The 21,920-nt window shown below is 41.5% G+C and overlaps 1 protein-coding gene across 3 annotated transcripts in view; it reads right to left on the bottom strand.

The window, feature by feature from the left end:
• grk4 (G protein-coupled receptor kinase 4) overlaps positions 1 to 21,646 on the bottom strand; it is a 49,793-nt gene extending 28,147 nt beyond the window's left edge. The window contains exons 1-2 of one of the 3 annotated variants that reach the window (XM_087842073.1): positions 21,297 to 21,646; positions 8,385 to 8,480 (exon numbers count right to left, since the gene is read on the bottom strand). In XM_087842073.1, coding sequence (XP_087698199.1) covers positions 8,385 to 8,480; positions 21,297 to 21,348 — 148 coding nt within the window. In that variant the 5' untranslated portion in view covers positions 21,349 to 21,646. Of the gene's footprint in view, positions 1 to 278; positions 381 to 8,384; positions 8,481 to 21,296 lie in introns of those variants that run through there. The other 2 variants (XM_087842071.1, XM_035907648.2) reach the window with 2 other exon arrangements.
• Positions 21,647 to 21,920: the final 274 nt, after the last annotated feature.

Below are 21,920 nucleotides of genomic sequence, written 5' to 3'. Positions count from 1 at the left end.
GCATGAGCATTTTCACAGCTGACATCTTAGTGTTTTGACGTGGAATGTGACAAGAAGGGGCAGGTCTGTGTGTAAAACCGCACACTTACTACAACAACCTGACTGTCAGTCACAAAATCATAAGTCAACGAGCATACCGCAGATAATCCACCATTTTGAAACATAATACGTATGTCGAACATAGTTTGACCTAAAACGAGTGACGGAGTCCACAAGCTCAGAAAAACAAATGTCTCCAGAGTTCAAGACAGAAACAATCTTTTTGCAAACACACTTACTGTCATCTGGTGGCCTACAAATAAGAAGCTTCGTTTTTCACACCTGAAAGCGACGTCCATGTTTTACCATGACAACGTACCAGTCCTCTCGTCCTTTGTTAGCTAACAACAAGCTAGGACTAACTAGCTGCTTTACAAAAAATACAATAAATAAATTTTAAAAATTAAACTTTTTCCCCAGCGTATATTTTGGGTTTTGTTTATTATTATTATTATACAGGGTGAAAGATTTGTATTTGTATTGCTTGGCATGTTTAACCAAAGAAAAGCAGTATTTGCTATAATCAATAGATTATGATAATGGACACTGAAGTTGCTTAAAAGAAAAGCTTAAAAACTGTGAATCTGAGAAGCCATTATCTACAGTACTCTGCAGAGGTTTTCAGCCACCAGTCATTTTTTATATTTTTCTAGAAAAATGTAAAATATGTGCAGTGATTTTTTGAAACGTGCAAACCTAGATGGAAATATCATGTACAAAGCAAAAACAGTTTTTTTTTCCATCTGAAAATACAGATGGAGGTACTTTGAGCAGACTGAAATGTAGAATGCAGAATGGAAGTAAAATATAAACAAATAGGGAGTGGGTCAGGACTTTTCCTCATTATTTTATATCCAATACGTCTTAGCTAAAACAAGGTTTTTCCTACAAATAATAAATAATAATAAACACACTTTTCCCCCCAGACAGATCTAGCTATTAATTTTACACAAACTAATGGGGATCTACACAAAAATTAAAAAAAATAAAATGTAACGGTCAAGTTAAAAGAAATTCGGGCCTCCACCTCACAGAAAAAAATGAATTCTACTTTAGAAAAAAGAAAAAAGAAAAAGAGACGTATTCTTTTCTGGAAAAAAAGAAAAGAAAAACACCACATGATGTCACAGATCTCTTTTTTCTGTACATATCTTAGCATTTTTGCCCCTATTAGCACTAATGGTGTCCATTTGAGTCATATTTCCTCTTGTACCAGGACGCTTTCCATCATTGGTTGACGCTAAGGATGCGCAAGCACACATGCAAGATGAACATACAAACAAAAACAGGCCGCACACATTCATATACACAGAGGAAGAGAGATGCTAGGTATGAAAATTTGGGAGTGCTGACAGCTACAGGCAAACCTCCAACAGTAAATGAAATCTTCACAACAGCCCTCTCTTCTGCACTGTTTATTACACAGGATTTACTTCTGCAGCTCAGCGTTTCCTATTCAAACTTGCCACTTACATGACCACAGCACCTAACTTATCAGGTTGGTCAGCAAACAGAATAGAGATAGGATTTTTTTTTTTTTATTACTTCCCTTTACACAGAGGCTGCTGTATTTAAAATCTGACCAACAGAAGCCCTTTCACAAAACTTTATACTGTACTTTGTTACACTTGCTTTCAGACATTATCTTTCATCTTTGATCACCAAGATTTCAGAGGCCTGCTTTGGTGTTTCCCCGTCAGCTCTGTGCGGGAGCGGGGAAAGCCCTTTACACTCATAGCTGATGAAGGCAATTTCAGAGCGTTTGAACAGTATTTGGAGCAGTTTATTTGAACTCTGGAGTGGAGTGGTCTGGCCGGAGGAGAACAATGGTGTAGCTGTGTATGACATCGGTATCCCCAAATGTGGCTCGCCCGCTACTCTTGACAATCATTGAAGAGGTTACTGACAGCGTACGATTAAGAGAGCACAAGTGGCTTTTATTTAACAGGGGACAATAGGCGATGCGAACCACAGGAAGTTGGTAAAAAGAGACAGGGCAAGATACTCGTCCCGTATTCATTAGCAGGCACAGAGAAATCAAAATATGAAATGCAAATTAATTAATCATCCAGTTGGTTTAAATAAACCATTAGATCATCGGCACTGTAAAAAGCTGTACTGTGAAGTGGTGTTGGTAGAGGTGGTGACGGAGGAGAACCAGCTCAGGCTGTCTTCTCTATGTCAAGATATTTCATGTGAATTGGAAATCTTGAAGAGGCCATGGTGGTGCAGTGGTTAGCACAGTCACCTCACATTAAGAAGATTCCTGGTCCAAACCTCCTTTCTGTGAGGATTCTGCATATTTTCCACATGGTCTCCAGGGACCCCAGCTTCCTCCCCCAGAGTCCAAAAGGCATGCATGGCGGGCAAACCGGTGATTCTAAATTGCCCATAGGCTTTAGTGTGAGCATGAATGGTTGTCTCTGTCTCTGCATTGGCTCTGTGATGGACTGGCATCTTGTGCACAGTGTACCCTGCCTGTGTTCCTGTGATAGCTGACAATTTAGGAAAATAGGTAGAGAACACCCAAACTAATAACTGGCCAAAGCACAACATCAACATTGGCTTAGTCTGATAGTAATTTTCAAGCAACAAACCACCAGTGCTAGAAAATATACCAGTGAAGTGCTGAAGAATTGCTGGACTACGTGTGAGAATGGATTTTTACTTACTGTTGCACTCTGCTCAACCAAGACTGGCTCCAAATATGAGCACATTCTCTAACTGCTCTAACTTTGTCCTCTTTAAAGAAAACAAAAGCCAAAGAAGACAACTGATCTTTATATATCTCTTGTTCTTAGACAACTGAATGCATTAACACCCCTCACAGTGGCCGTGAAGACAGCCTCCCAGAATATAAAGTACTGAATATAAAGTGTGTGAAACCGACCCAGAGGCAGAACTCAACACATTTTATATTTTCATTGTTTTAGTGGTTTTTGTTTTTTACTTTCAAAAGCATAAGAGTGTAACATTTCTGCTATAGCACACAGGGTGCTGCACCGCACCTCGCATAACTCAAAGGCTTCAACAATCAGAAACAGCTCAGGCTGTGCTTTACAATATCGTCCGTGATAAAACCAGAATACATTTTTCTGTATAATAAAAATGTCGTAGTGTGATATAGCGGTCTATAACAATACCATGAATTGAAATGCCCTATGTGCTCAACAACGAGACAGGCCCAGGCATGTCTGAAAGCAAGAGCACATGTCAGTGTCCGATTGAAACTAAGTATCTAAAAAGACTTCAAAAACATGCAACAAAACAGTACTATGCAAAATACGTGAGAAAAATGTTCCCGCTAAATGTACAGTATTGTCGAAAACAAGGGCTTTAAGCAGTTATTTTACACTTTTACCTGAACATCCTAGGCTACTGTTGCATAACAAATTTCCCATGCGTGGGACTAATAAAGGTTATCTTATCTTATTTCGCCTCCATTTCCTACACTTCTAAATGCTGCTGCCTGCAAGCTGTAAGCATCAAGAACATTTTTCATCTTTTTTCTGTATCATCTGAAATTTCATTATTATTATTCATTTGTAATTATTACTATTCGTTATCCATTACAACAAATTATCGGATAGTTTTGAGGCTAACCTACCCGTCCTGACAAACAGGTATAGATCAACTTTCTAAGCCATTTTTTCACCATTTAATTTCTCACTGAGCATTAGACTAGCGAGTTCAGCCAGCTGACAAAAAACATGAAACTTTGGGTTGGCGTCCCGTCGGCCGTTCTGAAAATTAAACAAACATTTCTTTTGTTCATAGAAAATGACACATACAGCAGTTTCAGTCATTAGTTGCTCGTCTTTTACCACCAAATATCCTGTTTCTTTACTCTGTTATATCATTATAAAGACAAGCGAAATCTGTTTACAAAGGCCCTCTGACAAGGTTTCAGTCTAGCATGAGAAGTTTTTCAAGTATTTCAGGACATTTTCATCCTAATGACGAGTTTTGCTTGTTGCTCCAGTGGTGGCAGTTCCCTGCTGAATCACAACACAACTGGCTGACTCTTTAAGGTGACAACATCTAATTTGCGTAAGAAAGAAGCCACAGAAACTATTGTGAAATTGTCTAGAAAGCATTTTTTCCCACTAATTGCAAAAATATCCCTGTTTCTCAGTAGGACTCTCAAAATTAAGAAAAGTATCTGTTACATTTCATTTTTACTCAGTAAGTTTCTCAGAATTCTTTAAATAAAAAGTACATTCACACCAGTTGTTGGTGTTTGATTATTGCTGTACCCATTCACAGGTTTGCAACACACAACAAATCTTTTTATGAATAAACACTGGAGATATTTTTCTTTATTTTTTAACAAAGCGTTTCTATGACACTGCAGATCCACTTCACTGTTATTGATGTTTTGCCTTCTCTCTCCAGTAGATTTTTGTCCTATTTGTTGTACATGGTTTTCCATCCCAACCAGTCGAGGCAGATAGTTGCCCCTTCCTGATACTGGTTCTGTCCAGGGTTTCTTTCACAGTTGTGCTTCCTCAAAGGTGACTGCCTGAATGTTGGGGTAATCTCTCTAATGTTGTAGGATCTTTACCTTACAATTTAAAGGATCTAGAGATGATTGTTATTGTGAACTGATGCGATATAAAATTTAATTGGACTAATGCTTTTGACCTTTTGACTGTCATTTGTGTAGAAGGGAGTAGTTTAAGCAATTTGAAGCACATACATTTTTTTTTCTTTTATTGCATACTGCTTATCTACATTTAGATTTCTATGAGGATGTTTGCTCATACTTTTTGTGTTCCCCAACTGCAAAACCCCCCCAATTTCTCAATAATGTCTTCCCTGCTTATGAGGAACCTATCCAATTTCCTAAATATGAACAAATATGAAAGGAGATTGGGAAAGAGGGAACGCACACAAGGCAACAAGGTGTCAGAGAAAAATGGAACTGGTAAATAAGGGGATTAAAAAGAGAGGAGGGAGCACTGTATCCCGAACTAGCACGGGATACTAACTGTCTGAGCCAGTGAATGCAGCTGTAATTACAACTCAATCAAAACTCCAATTTAGACCAAGACAGAGTAGATTAGTGAGACAGTGAACAGTCAGCTAAATGCTCACAAGCGTGCAATAGGTGCAGGAGTGCATGCCCGTGTTTGTGTGCAAACAGACACCTGCACGGCCAATGCTCACTGCTGCTATGCAACAAGCATTTAGTCTCCATCCAAAATACCTATGCTTTCAGGACCATGTTAACAGGCTAACGTGTTTGCAGTGATCAAAAGTAAGAGGTGCCCATATAATATATGTATTAAATATGCCAAAAAAATAGAATGGTAAGAAAGAGATGGACAAAAAAGAAAGAAAGATGGAGAGAGAGGTCTAAGGCTGGCAGACAAAGTGCCTGCAGCCCACATAATGTAATCTAAGCTTCCTAGAATTACCGTTCACTTGTCAAGGCTAAGGTCAAATGCCTGACATTATCAAGACACAACAAAGACTCTGCTATCAGTCGCTACACTGTATTCTGTCCATTGTGCCCGCACTCTGAACGGGCAAGTGTGAGTGTTTCTGCACGTGTGTATGTGTGCACGCACATAACTACACGCCTGTGTGTTTAAGCACACCAGGAGGATTATTTTGATCTTGTACTCAGTGTGATAGGGAAATTACGCAATAGCATCTATGTAATAGTGACGTACATAAACCTTAACAGCTGCTGTATGCGCGCATGCACACACACAAGGACAAACACACACACGGGCAGGCACTTATCGCCTGTTTTTAGAATCCTGTGCACATATTTATGTGCTGGGTACCATCCTCCTTAATAATAATAATAATAATAATAATAATAATAATAATAATAATAATAATAATAATAATAATAATAATAATAATAATAATAATAATAATAGATGGATTGATTTCAGGTTACACAAAGAGATTTTACATTAAATAACCAGAATTGCTGCTTTGCTGTTCTAGGCCTGTGCCTACCAGTTAAGCCAGCAGCCCACAACCCCCAGGCCACGGACTGGTACTGGTCCGTGAGTCGTTTGGTACCGGGCCACGAGAGTTGAGGCTCGGGTGTGAAATTTATGGTTTTCAGGGTTTTTAATCGGTTTTATTTTGTTGTATTTATCCACGACACCTTAAAGGCCAGTCCGTGAAAATACTGTCGGACATAAACTGGTAAGTGACACAAAAAAGGTTGAGTTAAACTACAGCTTACGAACACGTCTGTCCAGACAAAGGCAGTGGAGGCTGTGAAAAAAGCAAAAATGATCATAGAAACTAACATATTCAAACAAATAACGGATAAACATCTTGAGTTTTGAGTAGTGATCTGAACATCAGTGCTGGCTTGGAGATAATGATCCAGGAGGAGAGAGCTTTAAAGAATTCTTTCGCTTGGTCCTGATTGGTGTTGACAAGAATTTGGCATTAAATGAGTAGAGGCTGATGGAAGGTGTGTGGTGATGAACAGAAGGACTCTGAAATGGATTCTGGTGTGGGACAGGAGCCCAGTTTTGAAGGGATGGGAGTAATAGTGGTTGCAGGACTACAGCATTTAGCAGAGTTGTACCGGAGTTTGATTACTTGTACTGTAAAGAATGCAGTTGCAGTAGCAACATCTGGATGTGCTGGAGGCATGGATAAAAGTTTTGGAAGCAAAGCAAAAATAATTTCCTGGGGAAAAAAAATGTTCTTTGCTGCGACACACTGAGGTTAAAGGAGAGAAGTGCCAATAATTACTCAGACGCAGAGTGGAGTTGCTGATGGTGAGGCACATTTGGGGGTTTGGGACCAATCATGTCCTGATTTATCATTTAAGTTTGAGCCAGTAAACTTTCATCTGTGATTTAATGGTGGTGGTGTCCAACCACATCATGTCGAAGTATGACGCTATCAAAGGGAGAGGATCCAGAGGATGAATAGAAGAGGGACAAGCATTAAACACAGGGGATATCCTGTGATAGAGGTGTGCCTGGGCTTAAGTTCATGAACTGTTGCTTTGTTGTTTGAAATACATGACTGAGAGGCTGTGGCAGGGTTATTAATGGTGGGACAAAAGAACAGTGTGGTTGTTGGTATCAAAACTTGTTCGAGGAAGATGAGGATGCAGTGTTAACCAGAGGCTGAATGAGGAAGGGAGAATGGTGAGAAGAGATAAGTACACACTGGGGAATTCCCCAAGGAACTACATACCTAACAAGCATGTAAAGAAATGTGTGTGTGTTGGGGGGTGTAAGGATGTCCATATCCATTGTGATTGTTAGCTGGTGTATTGCAACTCCTAGACACAACCATGACTGTGAATATGGAAGTTGGTCTCCTGTATGAAACTGAAGCCCTGTAGTGGTTCCAGAAACTGTACAGCCACTTACAGTTATTATTATCATTAATGCGGACATGAAAATCACCTGGGATAGGAACAAAAAGGTGAGAATGCACACAACTGGACCAAAGATGGAGATCGATTTTTTTTTTTCAAGATTTGGATAATTAGTTCTATGAGTGAAGACTTGCGATCTGAAATCAACACGACGACGAGTGCAATCAACACCGAGTGTGAGACATGTCCTCCGCGAATATGTGCATCTACATCTTTGACTCTGCCTTCTTCCTATCCTCTCCTGTCCTCGAAAGATCTTTTCTCTCGTTGTAAAAAGCCTCTCTTTCCCTCTGTGTTTCTGTTTTCCACTCGTGCTCTCTGTAACTCTCCTGTTCTGCCACTCTTATGTTTCTCTGAAGTGGCTGAAAGAGTGAGAGAGAGGGAAAGAGCTGCAGATAGTGGGAGGGAAAGGCATGGAGATAGAAAAGAGGGAGGGTATGCGAGTATGTGGGGGAGGGTAGCACTGCAATCTCTGGCAAAGATAGCTGTGACGCACTATTACACAGACACACACACACACACACTTGTGCTGTGGCATTCAGGGAACCATGGTGGGTGGGGGCTGGGGGGGTGAGAAGATAATGAAGCCCAAGAGTAGAACTCTTGTCGGGGGCCACAAAGAGAAAATCCTGCCAGTACTTTCAGGTTAGACCTGGAGGTTGAGAAAAGGAAGGAAGCTGGGGTGAGCATGCTTTCATTTGATGTGTGAACAAGCACAGCAGAAATGTTAAAGGAGAGCTTGAGATTCAGAAACAGCAGTGCAAACAGATTCCCTGTCTCAGTCACACGCACACAAACACACACAGGGTTTCCTGTCCCTTGCTTGTAACTACGGGTGGAGACGGGTAGAAACAGGAAGGAAGTCCAATCTGAACTTCCTCACACAGTCAGGCCCACCCCAACGACACAGCATGGCAAGTTATCTTTTTGTCTCACACCCACGTACCCACACGCACTACCAGATTCTTACCGATGGTGCGACGTAGCTCCTCACACTGGCTGATGTGCGGGAGTTTTAGCATCTCTTTCCATTTCTTGCTGCGGCCATTCCTCTTTCCTCCTCCACCTGAGACACAAAGGGAGAGTTTCCTCGTCAGCCCATCTATGCTTTAATATTGCATTTGGAGTCTTTAACAGTTTCCATCCATTGGCATTTTCAACACAAACATATGAATAGGGATGCTGTGAGGACATAAGCCCCACCCACCTGCTGTTCAAACCTACTGTGTGCAAGGATCAGCCAATCAGAATAAAGAAAGGGAGAGGGGCTAAAACAGCTTGTTTTTATTTAGTTATCCTTTACTTCATCCAATAAGGATTATTTTTTAATTATGGAAAACAATTCTAGTACAGTCAAAAAACATAAAGGTGGAAATATGGAAATGAGCACAATAGGTTCACTTCAAGTGTTAGGAAAAGTCTCAGTTATAACCACATGTCTAAATTAAAACCTATCACAAGAGAAAAGAAGATTTTAAGACATTTCATGACTATCAAAATGAAACGAAATACTTCAGACTTTTTAAGATTCATGGGAACCGTGTGTGTGTGCGCGTCTGTGCATGTGTGTGTGTGGGTGCGCACAAGCTTGTTCATGTTGACCTTGCTTTGACCAGAGGCCAAAGCAGGTGGTTCATCTCACCAGTCGCCTCCATGCATCAAGGCAGGGCATGTGGTGAAGAATGTTGACAGCTTCAAAGATCATGGGGCACACACATATTGTGTCTCTCTCGCTCGTAAATGCGCGTGCGCGCACACTCACACACACATACACTCGCACGCACACACAGTAATGTTGGGCAGTCGTCTTGGCAGATCAGATGACCCTGATATGAGTGGTAAACGATCTCAAGGCCCAACAGCGCTCTTCAGAGGACCCCAGTCACTCCGTATATTTCACAAGGAATCTCATTCCAATAGCAGCAGGGGTGTGTGTGTGTGTGTGTGTGTGTGTGTGTCCAGAGAAATGGGGAAGAAAAGAAGTCAGGAATGGGAAACAATCCAACTGAGGAGGTTTGCCTGCAGACTGTCTCATCTGGAAATCCCTTGCATTTCCTCTCGATGACCTTCTCATCGCAAACTCTTGCCTCAAGCTCAGCTACACCAGCTATGCTGCAGACATTACACAGTCCACACCCAGCCAGATCCTTTACACAAAATCTACGCAATGTCCAACTGAGCCAATGTAAGAATATAGCAGAAAGCTATCCATGTAATTCATAGTGGGCAACCAGTACTCGTGTCCTGCCTGTAGCACTGTAGCACACTCATGCTATGTAAGTTGTAAGTACAAATCCAAAGTGGATGGTTTCCTGATATTTGCTAGATGTGAGCATGTGTGGATACTGTTCCAACCTTATTCCGTGGACATTATCCAGAGGTCATCATTCCATCATTACTGGATAACACACACACACACACACTTAAAGAGAGAATCTGATATTTTATAACATCTGTCTGCAAACTCAGCCATTATTAAAATTGGTGATCAACATTTCAAAATGTAGCGTGACAAACATTTGCTGATTACAACATCATTTGATTAGGATTGGTATTTTATGGTCTTCTGAAAATGTTATTCCTTTGATATTGTGCCTGTGGAGCTCTGCCATTACTATTTTTGCTCAAATTTACTTCAAACTTGAAAGCTTGATGAAAATTACACAATGCCAGTAAAGTTCCTCTGTGCTATCTCACAGCTTTCCTGTCTTCTCTTCACTATCCTTTCCTAATAAAAGCTAAAAAGTGTACATAAAAATATATAAAAACAATGATCCTTGGAGGACCATCCTGACAAAGCACATGGTTCAACACAAATTCACAATTACCCATTTTCCACTATTATGATGACCTAGTTGTGCATCCCAAATCATTGCTAACAAAGGCTGGGGGAATTATACAAGGAAGACGAAAAAATAAATAAATAAATAAAAATATGACAGTTGTATCTGTGAATAATCTATGAATATTCCCTCCCACAGCCGCTTGCGTCAGAGGTTCCTACTTTAGAGCCCAGCTATTTTGTGGTGCCAGCTTTTAGGGCCTAGGAGCAGTCCTTTTTTTCTAGTAGGAATACAAAGACCTGGTTCTAGATTAATCTCCATCATTAGGGCTGTTCGATATAACGATATATGTCGGATGACGATATAAAAACGTCTATGTTTAATTGTATCGTTTGTTTCGTGGTGTCGCAAAATAAACTGTTTACGGCAATATTTTTCCATCGTTTTGATGGTCACTGTAGTGGCTATATTCATTTCTTAAAGTTCTCTCTTTCTCTTATATTTAATATAACCACACTATGGACGGACAAGCGACTGTTTTTATGCGTTGTCGTTAGCAACAACGACGGTAAAAACCATCTATTTATTTTCCACATAAACCTTTCACAATAAAGCTCAAGATCCTGTTGAGACTTTTCAAAATAAACTGAATCATGTGAAAGAGTATTCAGAGTGTTTACGGATGAGAAGCAAAAAAGAGTCATCAGGTGCTAAAAAAATAAACCTTAGACTCAAACGCAGCACGCCGTGTAATAAATACTCACAAAGAAAACGGCGGCTGTTACAACTCATGTCTAAAAATGTATAGTTTCATGCATCGGTTAAAACACTCGACTCCAGGTACACAACGCCCAGCCTGAAACACTTCACGCAAGTCGAGCTGCCCGAGATTCACAGAATTTACAGAAAATGTTACATCTTTGTGATTTATATCGTTATCGGACGATAGATGTCTTATATTGGGATATGAGATTTTGGTCATGTCGCACAGCCCTATCCATCATCAGTGGAAAGGGGACAATAAAAAAATAAAAAAAATAAAAATAGCTAAATGTCTTTAGCCAATTCTCATCTCTAATCATTTCATATCTGCCTCTGGACTGTCTATTATACAAAAAGGATGCAAATACAAGGCAGTCTACCTTCCTGAAAACCTCCTCCCTTCAGACAGGCTTGCCTGTTTGCTTATGCCGCAGACAAATGGATGATCAACACTCTTATGACTATGTCTGAAGATCTCTGAATATCAAGACCCTATGTGTTTAAAAGTAAAATATGTAAATCTGTTAACAATCCTGGAATAGATAAAGTTTTTTTGTTTTCCCATGATTTGGTTAAGCGGAAGAAAATGGATGAATGGATGGATAGTTGTGGACTTTTTGTGGATAAATGTTTGAAGCTTGTATTAAATTTATGAAAGTGGTTACCTGATTTTAAAACATGCAATACTGACATTTTATGCGCTCACAGTACTGTGACAGTCAATAAGGAGAATAGGGGCCAGTATTAATGTTTGATAAGTCTGTGCATTTCTAATTCTTAAAATCTTTTCTTTTAAAAATTTAAAAGTAGATGCATTTCTGCATGTTTTAATAATTTTAAAAAAACATTAGTATTTACATGTGACAAAAAAATTCTATCAGGGGGGAGAGAGCAACCCATCTTCTTGTTTCACAGTCAGTGAATTTAAAATGATTAATGTTGGCTTTTCTCGATTACTATGTTACATCAGTACATCAGCCAGCCTAAGTGTGAGTGAGCAACATAGACAGAGAGGGAAATCCTCTGCCCCAAAGTTCACTAGACACCAGCTGGCCTGGCAGAGACATGTGACAGCTTCAGCACAAAATCTCACAGGAGGCCATGACGGTCAAACACCTGCAGAACGAACAGTGTGCACGCTCAGAACACTACAAAACAACATCCTCATCCATTCTTCTGCATCAAACTACTTTAAAAAATAAAATGTGAAAGAGTTCAACTTTCTGACTTTGCTGTCTGTTGCTTGTTGATTTTCACCCTGAACAAACTGCCTGAATTTGTTTTACATGCAACATGCAACAGTAGTACACACATTACCCCAAAAAATATTCTTTTTTCCTTTTAACCGTGAGAAAACTTAAACTGTTTAACTGGAACTGCTTGTTGATATATGATGCTTTTAAAATCATGTGGTATCAAGTTGTTGAAGACAGGTATGTTGACGGACCTGTTGTGAGGCTCCAGGGTGAACACACACACACACATGCAAAGCTATGTTTCCTTGTTGCAGGAAAACTGAATACACAAACAAAAGAGGCCAACGAAGAAAAATGTTGAAGCCAAATGTTGGATTGGCTATTGCACACGCAGCGTGATGATGGCCAGTTGCAGGAAAAGTCTGCAAATATATTGAGCCAAAAACACTGCAAGATTGATGAATACAATCAAACTTGCTCTGCAGAAAGTAAGAAATAGACAGAGAGTTACTTCTCTCGTGTTGCCTTCTTATACAGTGAGTAGGAAATGCGAGTGTTTCAGCTAATGGGCTCTATACTGTAAAATTACACGAGACTCAAATTTCCGATGGAAAGAAAGAGAAGGAAACAGGAAAGAACTGACAAAAAACACCAGATAGACAAAGATATTGAAAAGAAAGAAGATTTTAATAGCAAGCTTTTGAAGAATGTGTGTATGCGCGAGTGTGCTCATGCTTGTCAGAGCCGGCTGGGCCACCCCACCCTGTTTAATGTCACTCTGACGTCAAAGCCATGTGTGCAGGCCCTTAATGCAGACAGGATGGAGCAAGTATTTATTTAACTTTGGTTCTCCCCTTCGAGAAAACGGGGCCCTCCATAAACACTGACTTCAGAGAAGTTTTGCTCATTCATAGCCGAGCTACAGCCAGCGCTGAGATCACCAAGCAAGATCTGCAAAAGTCTGACGCATGTACTGCAGTGACGAGACAAAAAAACCTAAGACGGACTGAGGAAGACTGACATCAAAAACAAGACATGCAGCTTGAGGATATGCGAGAATGCACGTTCCTTTCCTGAAAGAAAAAAAGTTATAGAAAGCGGGGTCATCCCGGTCGAACATCAGTAAGATGTAGTAACATGTCACCAGCTTTTCTGGTTTGAGTTAGACTGGCCACAGTTGCCTCACATCACTCCCCTCTCCATTTGCCCTTGTTTCCTGTCACTCGGTACTGTCACCCATCCAACCAAAGCAAAATGCCACAAAAAAGGCCAGAAAAACTGCTTTGGCAACAGCTGAATAGATGACCCAACATAACACTCAGCTTGTTTAAAGTAACTTTATGTAACCACGTCTTTCTTTTTGATAACAGCCAACAGTCTGTCATTTGTTAAAGGGGACACAAGTGCCATTTGTGCAAATGTGAATAGAGAAATTATATACGAACAAATATATATAAATAAATAAATACAAATTACAGCAGACAAAGTCACTAGCAGTGTTGTTTACCTTCCTGAAGTGTATTTTAGTGTGTTTTCTGAAGTTTCAAGTCTAACCGGTTAGACACGTATAAAACTGAGACTGCAGAAAAAATAAAAAGAGCACATGTGTACACTAAGTATCTTCATGGAGCTACTGTTTGCAGTTCTGTCTGAGGTGAGTTATGGCTGCTTTAATGAATGTACATTCATTGTCCTTTTTTGAGTCTGCTTTTTCTCCTACTCTGTGTGCTTGTAGCTCACGTGCAAGACAAATTCAGTCCGGTGACATCCCTATATCACTGCCTTTACTTCTTTCACCTCTCTTTCATCTCAAGCGAAAGAAGAAGCCAGACTGGAGGTTGCACATTCGACTGTAGCAGTATCGTAGTATCGTTTCAGCGCAGCTCCCCCTGCCCAGCCACATCCTAATTCCTGCAGCAGTTACAAATCCACACTTCAGATTTCCCTTTTATTAATACCAGTTCAAACAGAGTTCACTAGTTATTTCACAGAATGTGTAATAGTAAAATTAGGCCTTACAAGTGAGACAAAAACAGTTTCTGCCTGGAAACAGGTGAGACAAAACAGAGACGCAAATCAGTCAGACGATTAGTGCATCGAGGATGCATCTAAATCCAAAACAGCTCTGCACTCCATGGACTCCACGAGACGTCTGAAGGCTTTAGGCACCAAGCAGCAGAAAGTTCAGTAAGGTACAAGGTGAAGCCTCCGTGGATCGAACCTGTTTTTCTAACAACTTCTAGAGATCAGTTGAGGTGAGATATGGCGAAACCTTTGTCATGTTTTTCAAAAACATTACATGTTTTCTTTAGTGAATCAGATTATATTATCCCACCATCGCCATGAAGCGTCCTAGCAAACTAAAACTGCAATAACATTTAGGCAGGTGGTACATCTCAAAGTAATAAGCACATAGACCCCAAGTTTGCTGGCCTTGATATGGCCCTTGTGTGGCTGGTGCCATTGACATCAAGAGGAGGGCAACTTTTTATCTCTGTGTGCCACAAGTGATCATTTTAATACTGTAAAAATACACCCTAACAAAAAAGCGTTATGTAAAAATAAGATAAAAGGTCTTATTTGCTCCGATATTGGGAACTAGAAAACAACAGTTCTAAAACACTTAAACGACAAAACACCATCACCGAGTATTTTCTCTGCTGTGATTCCCAGCTTCTTCAGATGTTACCGTGAACATAGAGCAGCGCTGCTGTCATCACAACTCGTTTTTATTTTGAATCACCATATGGCGGAAGACGCTCGGCCATCTGATGAACACATGTCACATGCTGACACTCGGAATAACAGCCACAAGGCCAGAAAATCCAACTCGTCTGTGACAGTCACAGCCTGACCGTGGCAGTAAGCAGCCCGTATTCACACAATATGATTCAGCCAGTTAGGCTACACACTTACGCAGAGTGACTTCTAATGAGTACGTGAAGGTTTACTTCTTTGAACTCTGACATAATAAGCTGCGTGAAGGTCAAAGATGGGGGACACCATGTACTTTTGGCATAGAGAGAGGTAATAATAATAATAATAATAATGGATTGGATTTATATAGCGCTTTTCAAGGCACCCAAAGCGCTTTACAATGCCACTATTCTAGCACTAGGTAATAAGCCAAAAACATTGTTGAGTGAATTAACTACATTGCACATGAGAAACATTTTTCTAACTTTCAAAACACTGATAATAATGTTTACCAGGATATTCTCAGTCAGTACAATCGCATCCTGAATATTCGGCGCTTCTTCTGATTTGAAGCCTGTCCAACAGCCGCAGCATAGGTGGAGGTTTGTATTGGACTGCCGCAGCCGTCTCCCAAAAACACGACTTAAATAGTAGGAAATGAGAGAGGGTCACACATAGTTTAGGCCCATTGTAATACGAGCATGCACACGCACATAGGCACAATGGAGCCTGGCCATGATAAATGAATGGTCTGTTGCTTTCCCAGTCACTCTCTCATACAGTGTGTGATTGGCTGGTGCAGCCCCTGATAAGGAAAATATTAGCTGTGAGTATCTGTGTTGCCTATTGAGAGCAAAGGCCCAGTGTTTGCGTAAGGTAATCCATCTGTATACTTGCACTGAAAGACACACATCAGCTGAGAGAGAGGAAAAGAGAAACATGTGAATATCAGCCAGCTCTGCTCTGCTCTACTCCTCACCTCGCTCACATGTTCTGATTCAGCCTCCTGCTGCCCTCCATATATAAACAGTTTTCTTCTCCCGTTATGCCTTCATTAATTCTTTATAACCAGACTTTCCTCCTCCTCCATATGGCCCTGAGAGAAAGAGTGGCTCGCGTGCAAAACTGCGAGGGACGCTGCAACATCACAGTAAATTCCAGTGACAACAAACGAAGAAGTCGGCAGTGCGTGGGGGGGGGGGGGCAGCGGATCTCACATGAGGTAGGACAAGCAATTTCTCACATGAGCAAAATGACAAGCACGAGCACACACACACACAGAGCACAGCACTTTGCACATAAACAAGCTCCCGTGCTCATTCCAGCAGCGTGCTATGGTGTTTTGCATGATCTTTTCTTCCTCATGTCTCTGTGCTTGAGGTATTCCATTAAACCGAGCCGAGGCGTGCTTGAAAACTGACCCTTGTTTTCACAGTGTCTTAGGGGAGAAGGGGGAGGGAAGGACAGTACGGGAACATGGTCAGACTAAACTTGAGCAAGATACCGACAGACTTCATGTGGGTTTAAGAGAACAAACTGAAAGGTTAATCATCTGGGAGTTATCTACAGCTGTCTCTTCGATGAAGGGTGGAATGGTTAATTTCATAGCCTGGCAGGGAAAACTGAAACACAGAAAAGAGGCCTTCCCAGAACGGGGCCCTTGAGCACAGGACACATAGAAGAGATTACACCTTGAAAATGAGCTTTAACAGGACAACACATCGAGTCATATTCAGAATCTAAAACTGCGACTTTATTAATGTTATAAAAAGAAAAATGTATAAAGCATGAAAAATCTTTAGGGGCATTTAATACACTTCCTACAACTTCTAAAAAACCTCTTTAGAGAAACAAAGCATAAGTCACCACAACACTCCGAATCCGCTCTTACACATAACCTACACATTGTTAAAAGCAGACTGACAGCTGGGTTGTCGTAGGAAGAATGCCCATTTAACATTTAATAGATGTTCATAAAGTGCTTCAGAAGTGCCTCTTCATGTTTACTCAGCTTGCCAAGAAGACATGTTAATGAACATCCCAGCAGCCACCCAGCTAAGCATCCCTGCTAGAGGTATGCAGCAGAGCCGAGTACGCAACACAGTGCATCTCGTTCTCCGCACAGCCCATTTGTGGGTGTAATAACTGTAAAATGAGTCCCACATCAAGGGACAGTCACAAAGCAATGTGTTTTATGAGCCTCAGCTGGAGGAAACACCCCAGAGTGATGACAACGAGTGTTAGCCCAGCTACAACCACAAAACTAATAAAGCTACGCTGGCTAACGTCACAGAAAAACCCTCACAAGTGGTCTGAGAGGAGTGACGGGATTCAAGTTTGAAGGGTGGTAAGGAGAGGGCAGCGCACGCACAGAGGTTAGTGACACCAACACCAACGCAGCCATATCTGCTTATACCTGTATTGTTCTATTGCACAAGAAATTTGAGGAAACAAAAATATCAAAGCTCATGTGAGCGCTGGACAATCCACATTCCTTCCGTTTTAGGTTTGTGATTACATTTAATTCCAGAAAGTCCGAGATTGAAATGCCACGTAGGTTCAGTCTCTTTAGCGTAACTCTTGGTGATTACATGTCGAGGTCTCCAGTGGAGTTATCTAACCCTTTACTATAGTCGTCTGTAGATAATTCACATTACTACTTAGCGATTACACTGCGTTTGCGTCCCAAGAGATGAGTGTAAAGTTGGTGACAGCTGAAACAAATTAAGATTTCTGCTTTAATAGGATACAAGAGCATATTTCTATTTATCGAATGCATAATACTTATATTGCAGGACAGTCAGATCAGTGCATTTCCAGTCTCTCAATATTTAAGAATAGTTGCTGATGTTTTTTATTGTTTTGTGATTTTTTTTTTAAAGCTACATCAGATTTCTGTGACAGCATCGCAGATCTGCTGTTCTACAGAAACAAACAGAAAACACCCATCAAATGACATGAAACAAAACAAACTGAATATCATTCAGTCAAAGACAAAATGTTCTGATTGCAGAGATAAATATTTTTTTCCTCTTTGCCCCCATCATGTCATCACAAATCCTCTTACAGCAACTATGTTTACAACACACAGCTGAATACAACAAGTCAATGCAGGCTCTCAAAGAGCACTCTGGGAAACACAGTTCAATTAAAACAAAGGCAACTAATTTATAATACCAGCACCAAAGACTCGCCAACAGTAACACACTGTGTTAGCAGTTTCAAGTCAAGCTTCACCAAAAGGCCCGAGAGCTAGCTGAGAAAAAAGTACTACAACACCCATGATCCTCAGCAGTTTAAACTTGGTATTACCATTAAAGGCATTTTGTTTTGTTCTAAGATATAAATTAAGCCTGAGATGTTAAAGTGCTGTCGTCTGTCAGCATTACTGGATACATGTCTGGATTTTTCTAGGAACCTTTTCCGTTTTTAACTGTTTACAACACCACTGCTAATATTAAGCTTCAGCATTAGTTTATTTTTCCAGGTGTACAAAGGGAAGACGTGTCTCATAACGTTTCTGGCTTCCTTCATAATCTCCTAATTAAGAAACAGCTGTACTGTTTGCTTAAAATCAATATACCAGTGTGTGCCTAAACATCTTTCCCATTTCACTTAAACCACTGTTACATTGAAACTGATCGCCAAAAGGTCTCTGCAATGCAGCCATTAAAAACACTCTGACATACAAGTGCAATGGGAGGAGAACTTTTTACAGCAGAAGAGTAAACATAATTTTTCCTCAGCACTCTTCACGCCACCATCTGCTCCTCTGTGATAGGGTGCTCTGCCAACTCAGGTGCCTGCAAAGTATTGTAAACAGGAGTCTGCAAGACAAACTATGATAACAGTTCTTTTTGGGTTTTTTAATGATCTCAAGTGCCCGTGTTTAAATGTCATGTATTAAATATTTTCTGTGAACATGAACCACCAAAACCACACATCAAATATGTAGTGGTCAGGTTTGTTTATTTACAGTTAAATATTGAACATGGTTGCTTAACACAATGATTAATACACTTCATCGCGGGATGCTTAATGAAAGTATGCTGTGTTAGGAGGAACTCGTCGTTTTCTTCTTGGTCTTCCCGTAAACTTCGGGACTTTCTGTTTAACTCGTCACAGTTTAAGACCGCCGCCCCATCAATTAAATACCGTTATTGTTACGCTTTTCCTTTTACATTTTTATAACAAATGCATGTGTGAAATTCGCATAGGCAGGGGTGTGGAGCATCAGGAGCAGTGTCATCTCAAACCACTTCCTTTGACGCATGTCATTTCAACTGTGCCAGACTGAACACACCCTATTATAACACTTCTCACTGTGGCCACCCAGTTTCACATGCACAGGTGTATAAAGAATGACTGTATAAAGTGACACTCAACAGTTTTCTGGACACCAACAAATGTGTAGCGGTAATTCAGAGAAGACGAAAACTGTCAACAGAACCCGAGTTGGTTTGCACAGCTTAAGACTAATAATCTGTAATTTTCTCTCTCCACAGTGAGGTCAGAGAGCTACAGAGCAAGTGTTTAAATGTCTTGCTGAAGGACACATGAGCAGGGTCACGCAAACGCTGTTATGTACAGTATGGGATGAAGGTAACCAAAGAGAGACTCTTGGATAGAAGGCCACTGAAATGTGATGCATAGAAGCTGCTTTCTGTCTGGATTTGTGTGCTTTTAAAGGTGCTGTTCGCTCTGCAACTAGTTACTCTGCCATTGCTGACAACTGTTACTGTGGCATTGTGAAAGACTTTGCCAGCTGAGAAACACCCACCTATGGAAAGATGATTTAACATCCAACTAGTCTCCAGTGCACCTTCCAGACATAAACTGAGGGGCTGTTTTAGGCTTAATGATAATTAAGACAATGAATGGTGAATAGCATAGCAGGGAGAAATATAAAAACGCAACTCTTAACTATAGGAGGATGCTTGTGGTGCTGGTGATTTCCCTTTCCACCCTTTCCAACCAAATAAAAACAGTGTAAAGGTGTAATAGGCTAGAGCTTTGTATTTTCGCTCAATAAACTGATGTGATCAACTGCCTGTTAAATGACTCAATAATAATCAATAAATCTTTCCGTTTCCAATGCTTTAATTATGTATAACATTGTGAAATTGTTGACAGATGTGCTCTTCCCACTATCTTTGTGCTCCGAGGGCCTCCGAGGGGGGTGATAAGAGAAGGTGAACTCCGGCAGGTATTGAGCCTGTAGATCCGACTCTTGTGCAGTAACATCGGGACATTCGTGGGAAGCCTTTGCCGAGCACCATTTAAAGGCAGCGAAAGGAGAGCCTGGTGCTTGGTCTCGTACGGAGCAACTGCTGCTATGAAATGGATTCACAGCTGCCGTGAACAATCCATTTCACGGCAGTGTTGGCGTTCAGTCTCCAACTGAAACGCATTCTGAATATAATGTAAACCATAAGCAGGGAAGGCCTCTGCACACCGAGGCGCGACCCCCCACTCCAGCCTTTCGGGCTTGTGAGTGAATTTGCTTTCGAGAAAAATGCATCAGCTTGCATAATATCATCTGAAATCACAAAGCCTCCTGCTCGATTTTGTTTGGAAGGGGAAGAAAGAGAGAAAAAACACGAGTGGAAATCGTTGAGCAGTAATTACACTTCTTCTCTCCCCCCCGCCCCTCCTCTGGCTGCTGATACAGTGTTGCACACCCACCCAGCGCCCACTCACTGGCTACAAAAGTGGCCTCGCTGCTCTGCCATCTCATGGAAAACAGATGGATACTCGCCTCTTTTCCACCTCCAGGTGAGCTGCCTCTGTGGGATCCCCGGCCCACTGAGCAGTGTGCACGATCGAGGCTGTGGAGCCTGGGCCGCCGGGGCTACCTTCTAGTCTCCAGAAGCCCCTCGCTATCACACAACCCCCTTCCCGTCTAATCAACAGCCAATGCAGCCGCATATTTCTGCGTCAAAACACCACACGCCGACTTTACCTGCCTAATTAGGCTTTAAACACACCGAAACCTACAATGACAGGTAAGAAGGCACCGGCGCAAAGAGCCCCGCTGCGCAGCCAAATTTCGCTCCACAGTCAATAACGTGGATATCATTAAATGTCTGTTATGTCATCGTAAATATCCACCAAACCACTGCCGCCTGTGTGAAAAAATTCGCTCGACCGCCTTCAATTTAACGCAGCCATCTAAGCACGATGCTGCAAACACTCCCCGCCTTGTTCATCTCCAGCCTTCGGGGCCTTACGTTAAGGTGCCCCGGTGAATCTGCGTGCAGTTCTTGTGCGAGCAGCAGATTTCGGCAGAACATGTTTGGGTTCTGCCCGGAGACAAAGCACTGCGCAGGGATGCGAGACAGAGAAGGCATAAATCCCGAGAAGGACAGGCGGAAAGCTACGGCCAAGTCGCCGAAGAGGGGGAGAAAAGACGATTCATTCTTGAAGCCATTAAGCTGAACTTACCTTCCCGTGCCTTCAGGAGAACCGTGTTGGCCACGATATTTTCAATCTCCATTGTCAGAATGTGAATCCCGAGCAGTCGCGATACATTTCACTCAGAGGAAAAAAGACGGTTTTTCTGATCAAACGTGCCGACGACTGTGAGGCTGCTGCACGCGCGCAAGGCGGACTCTGCGCTGGCGCATAGTAGGACTTTTAATAGTGGTCGTCGTTCCTCTCCATTGCAAGATGTGTTATCAAACCCTACCTACACAGCTATACGGTTACGACGGGGCTTGTTAGCATTCACAGCCTCCCTCCCGTCCCTCTCCGCCTGCTTTCCTTCCTGTTTCAGCTCCCTCCTCCTCCTTTTCTTCCTCCTCCTCCTCCTCCTCCTCCTCGCCCCTTCTCTGCACAACGAACCAGCAAGAGCAGGAGGGATCAATTTACAAGCGGCACAGCTACACACAGATCCACACACAAGTGCATTCATGTATACATGCACGCATGTCCAAGACTTAACCTCCTGAAACTGCCTATGGTTATGTCATTTATTTGGGATTAAAACGTGTTTATGTGTGAGGTTTTCTCCAAGTTTCTCCCGGGAAGACAAACATAACGTGATACATTGAGAGCTTACTGGAAAGA

The sequence above is a fragment of the Neolamprologus brichardi genome, chromosome 6 (assembly GCF_056152115.1).
Source record: "Neolamprologus brichardi isolate AB-2024 chromosome 6, ASM5615211v1, whole genome shotgun sequence".
In the NCBI taxonomy this organism is placed as follows: Eukaryota; Metazoa; Chordata; class Actinopteri; order Cichliformes; family Cichlidae; genus Neolamprologus; species Neolamprologus brichardi.
This window is presented reverse-complemented; position numbering and strand designations above follow the sequence as displayed.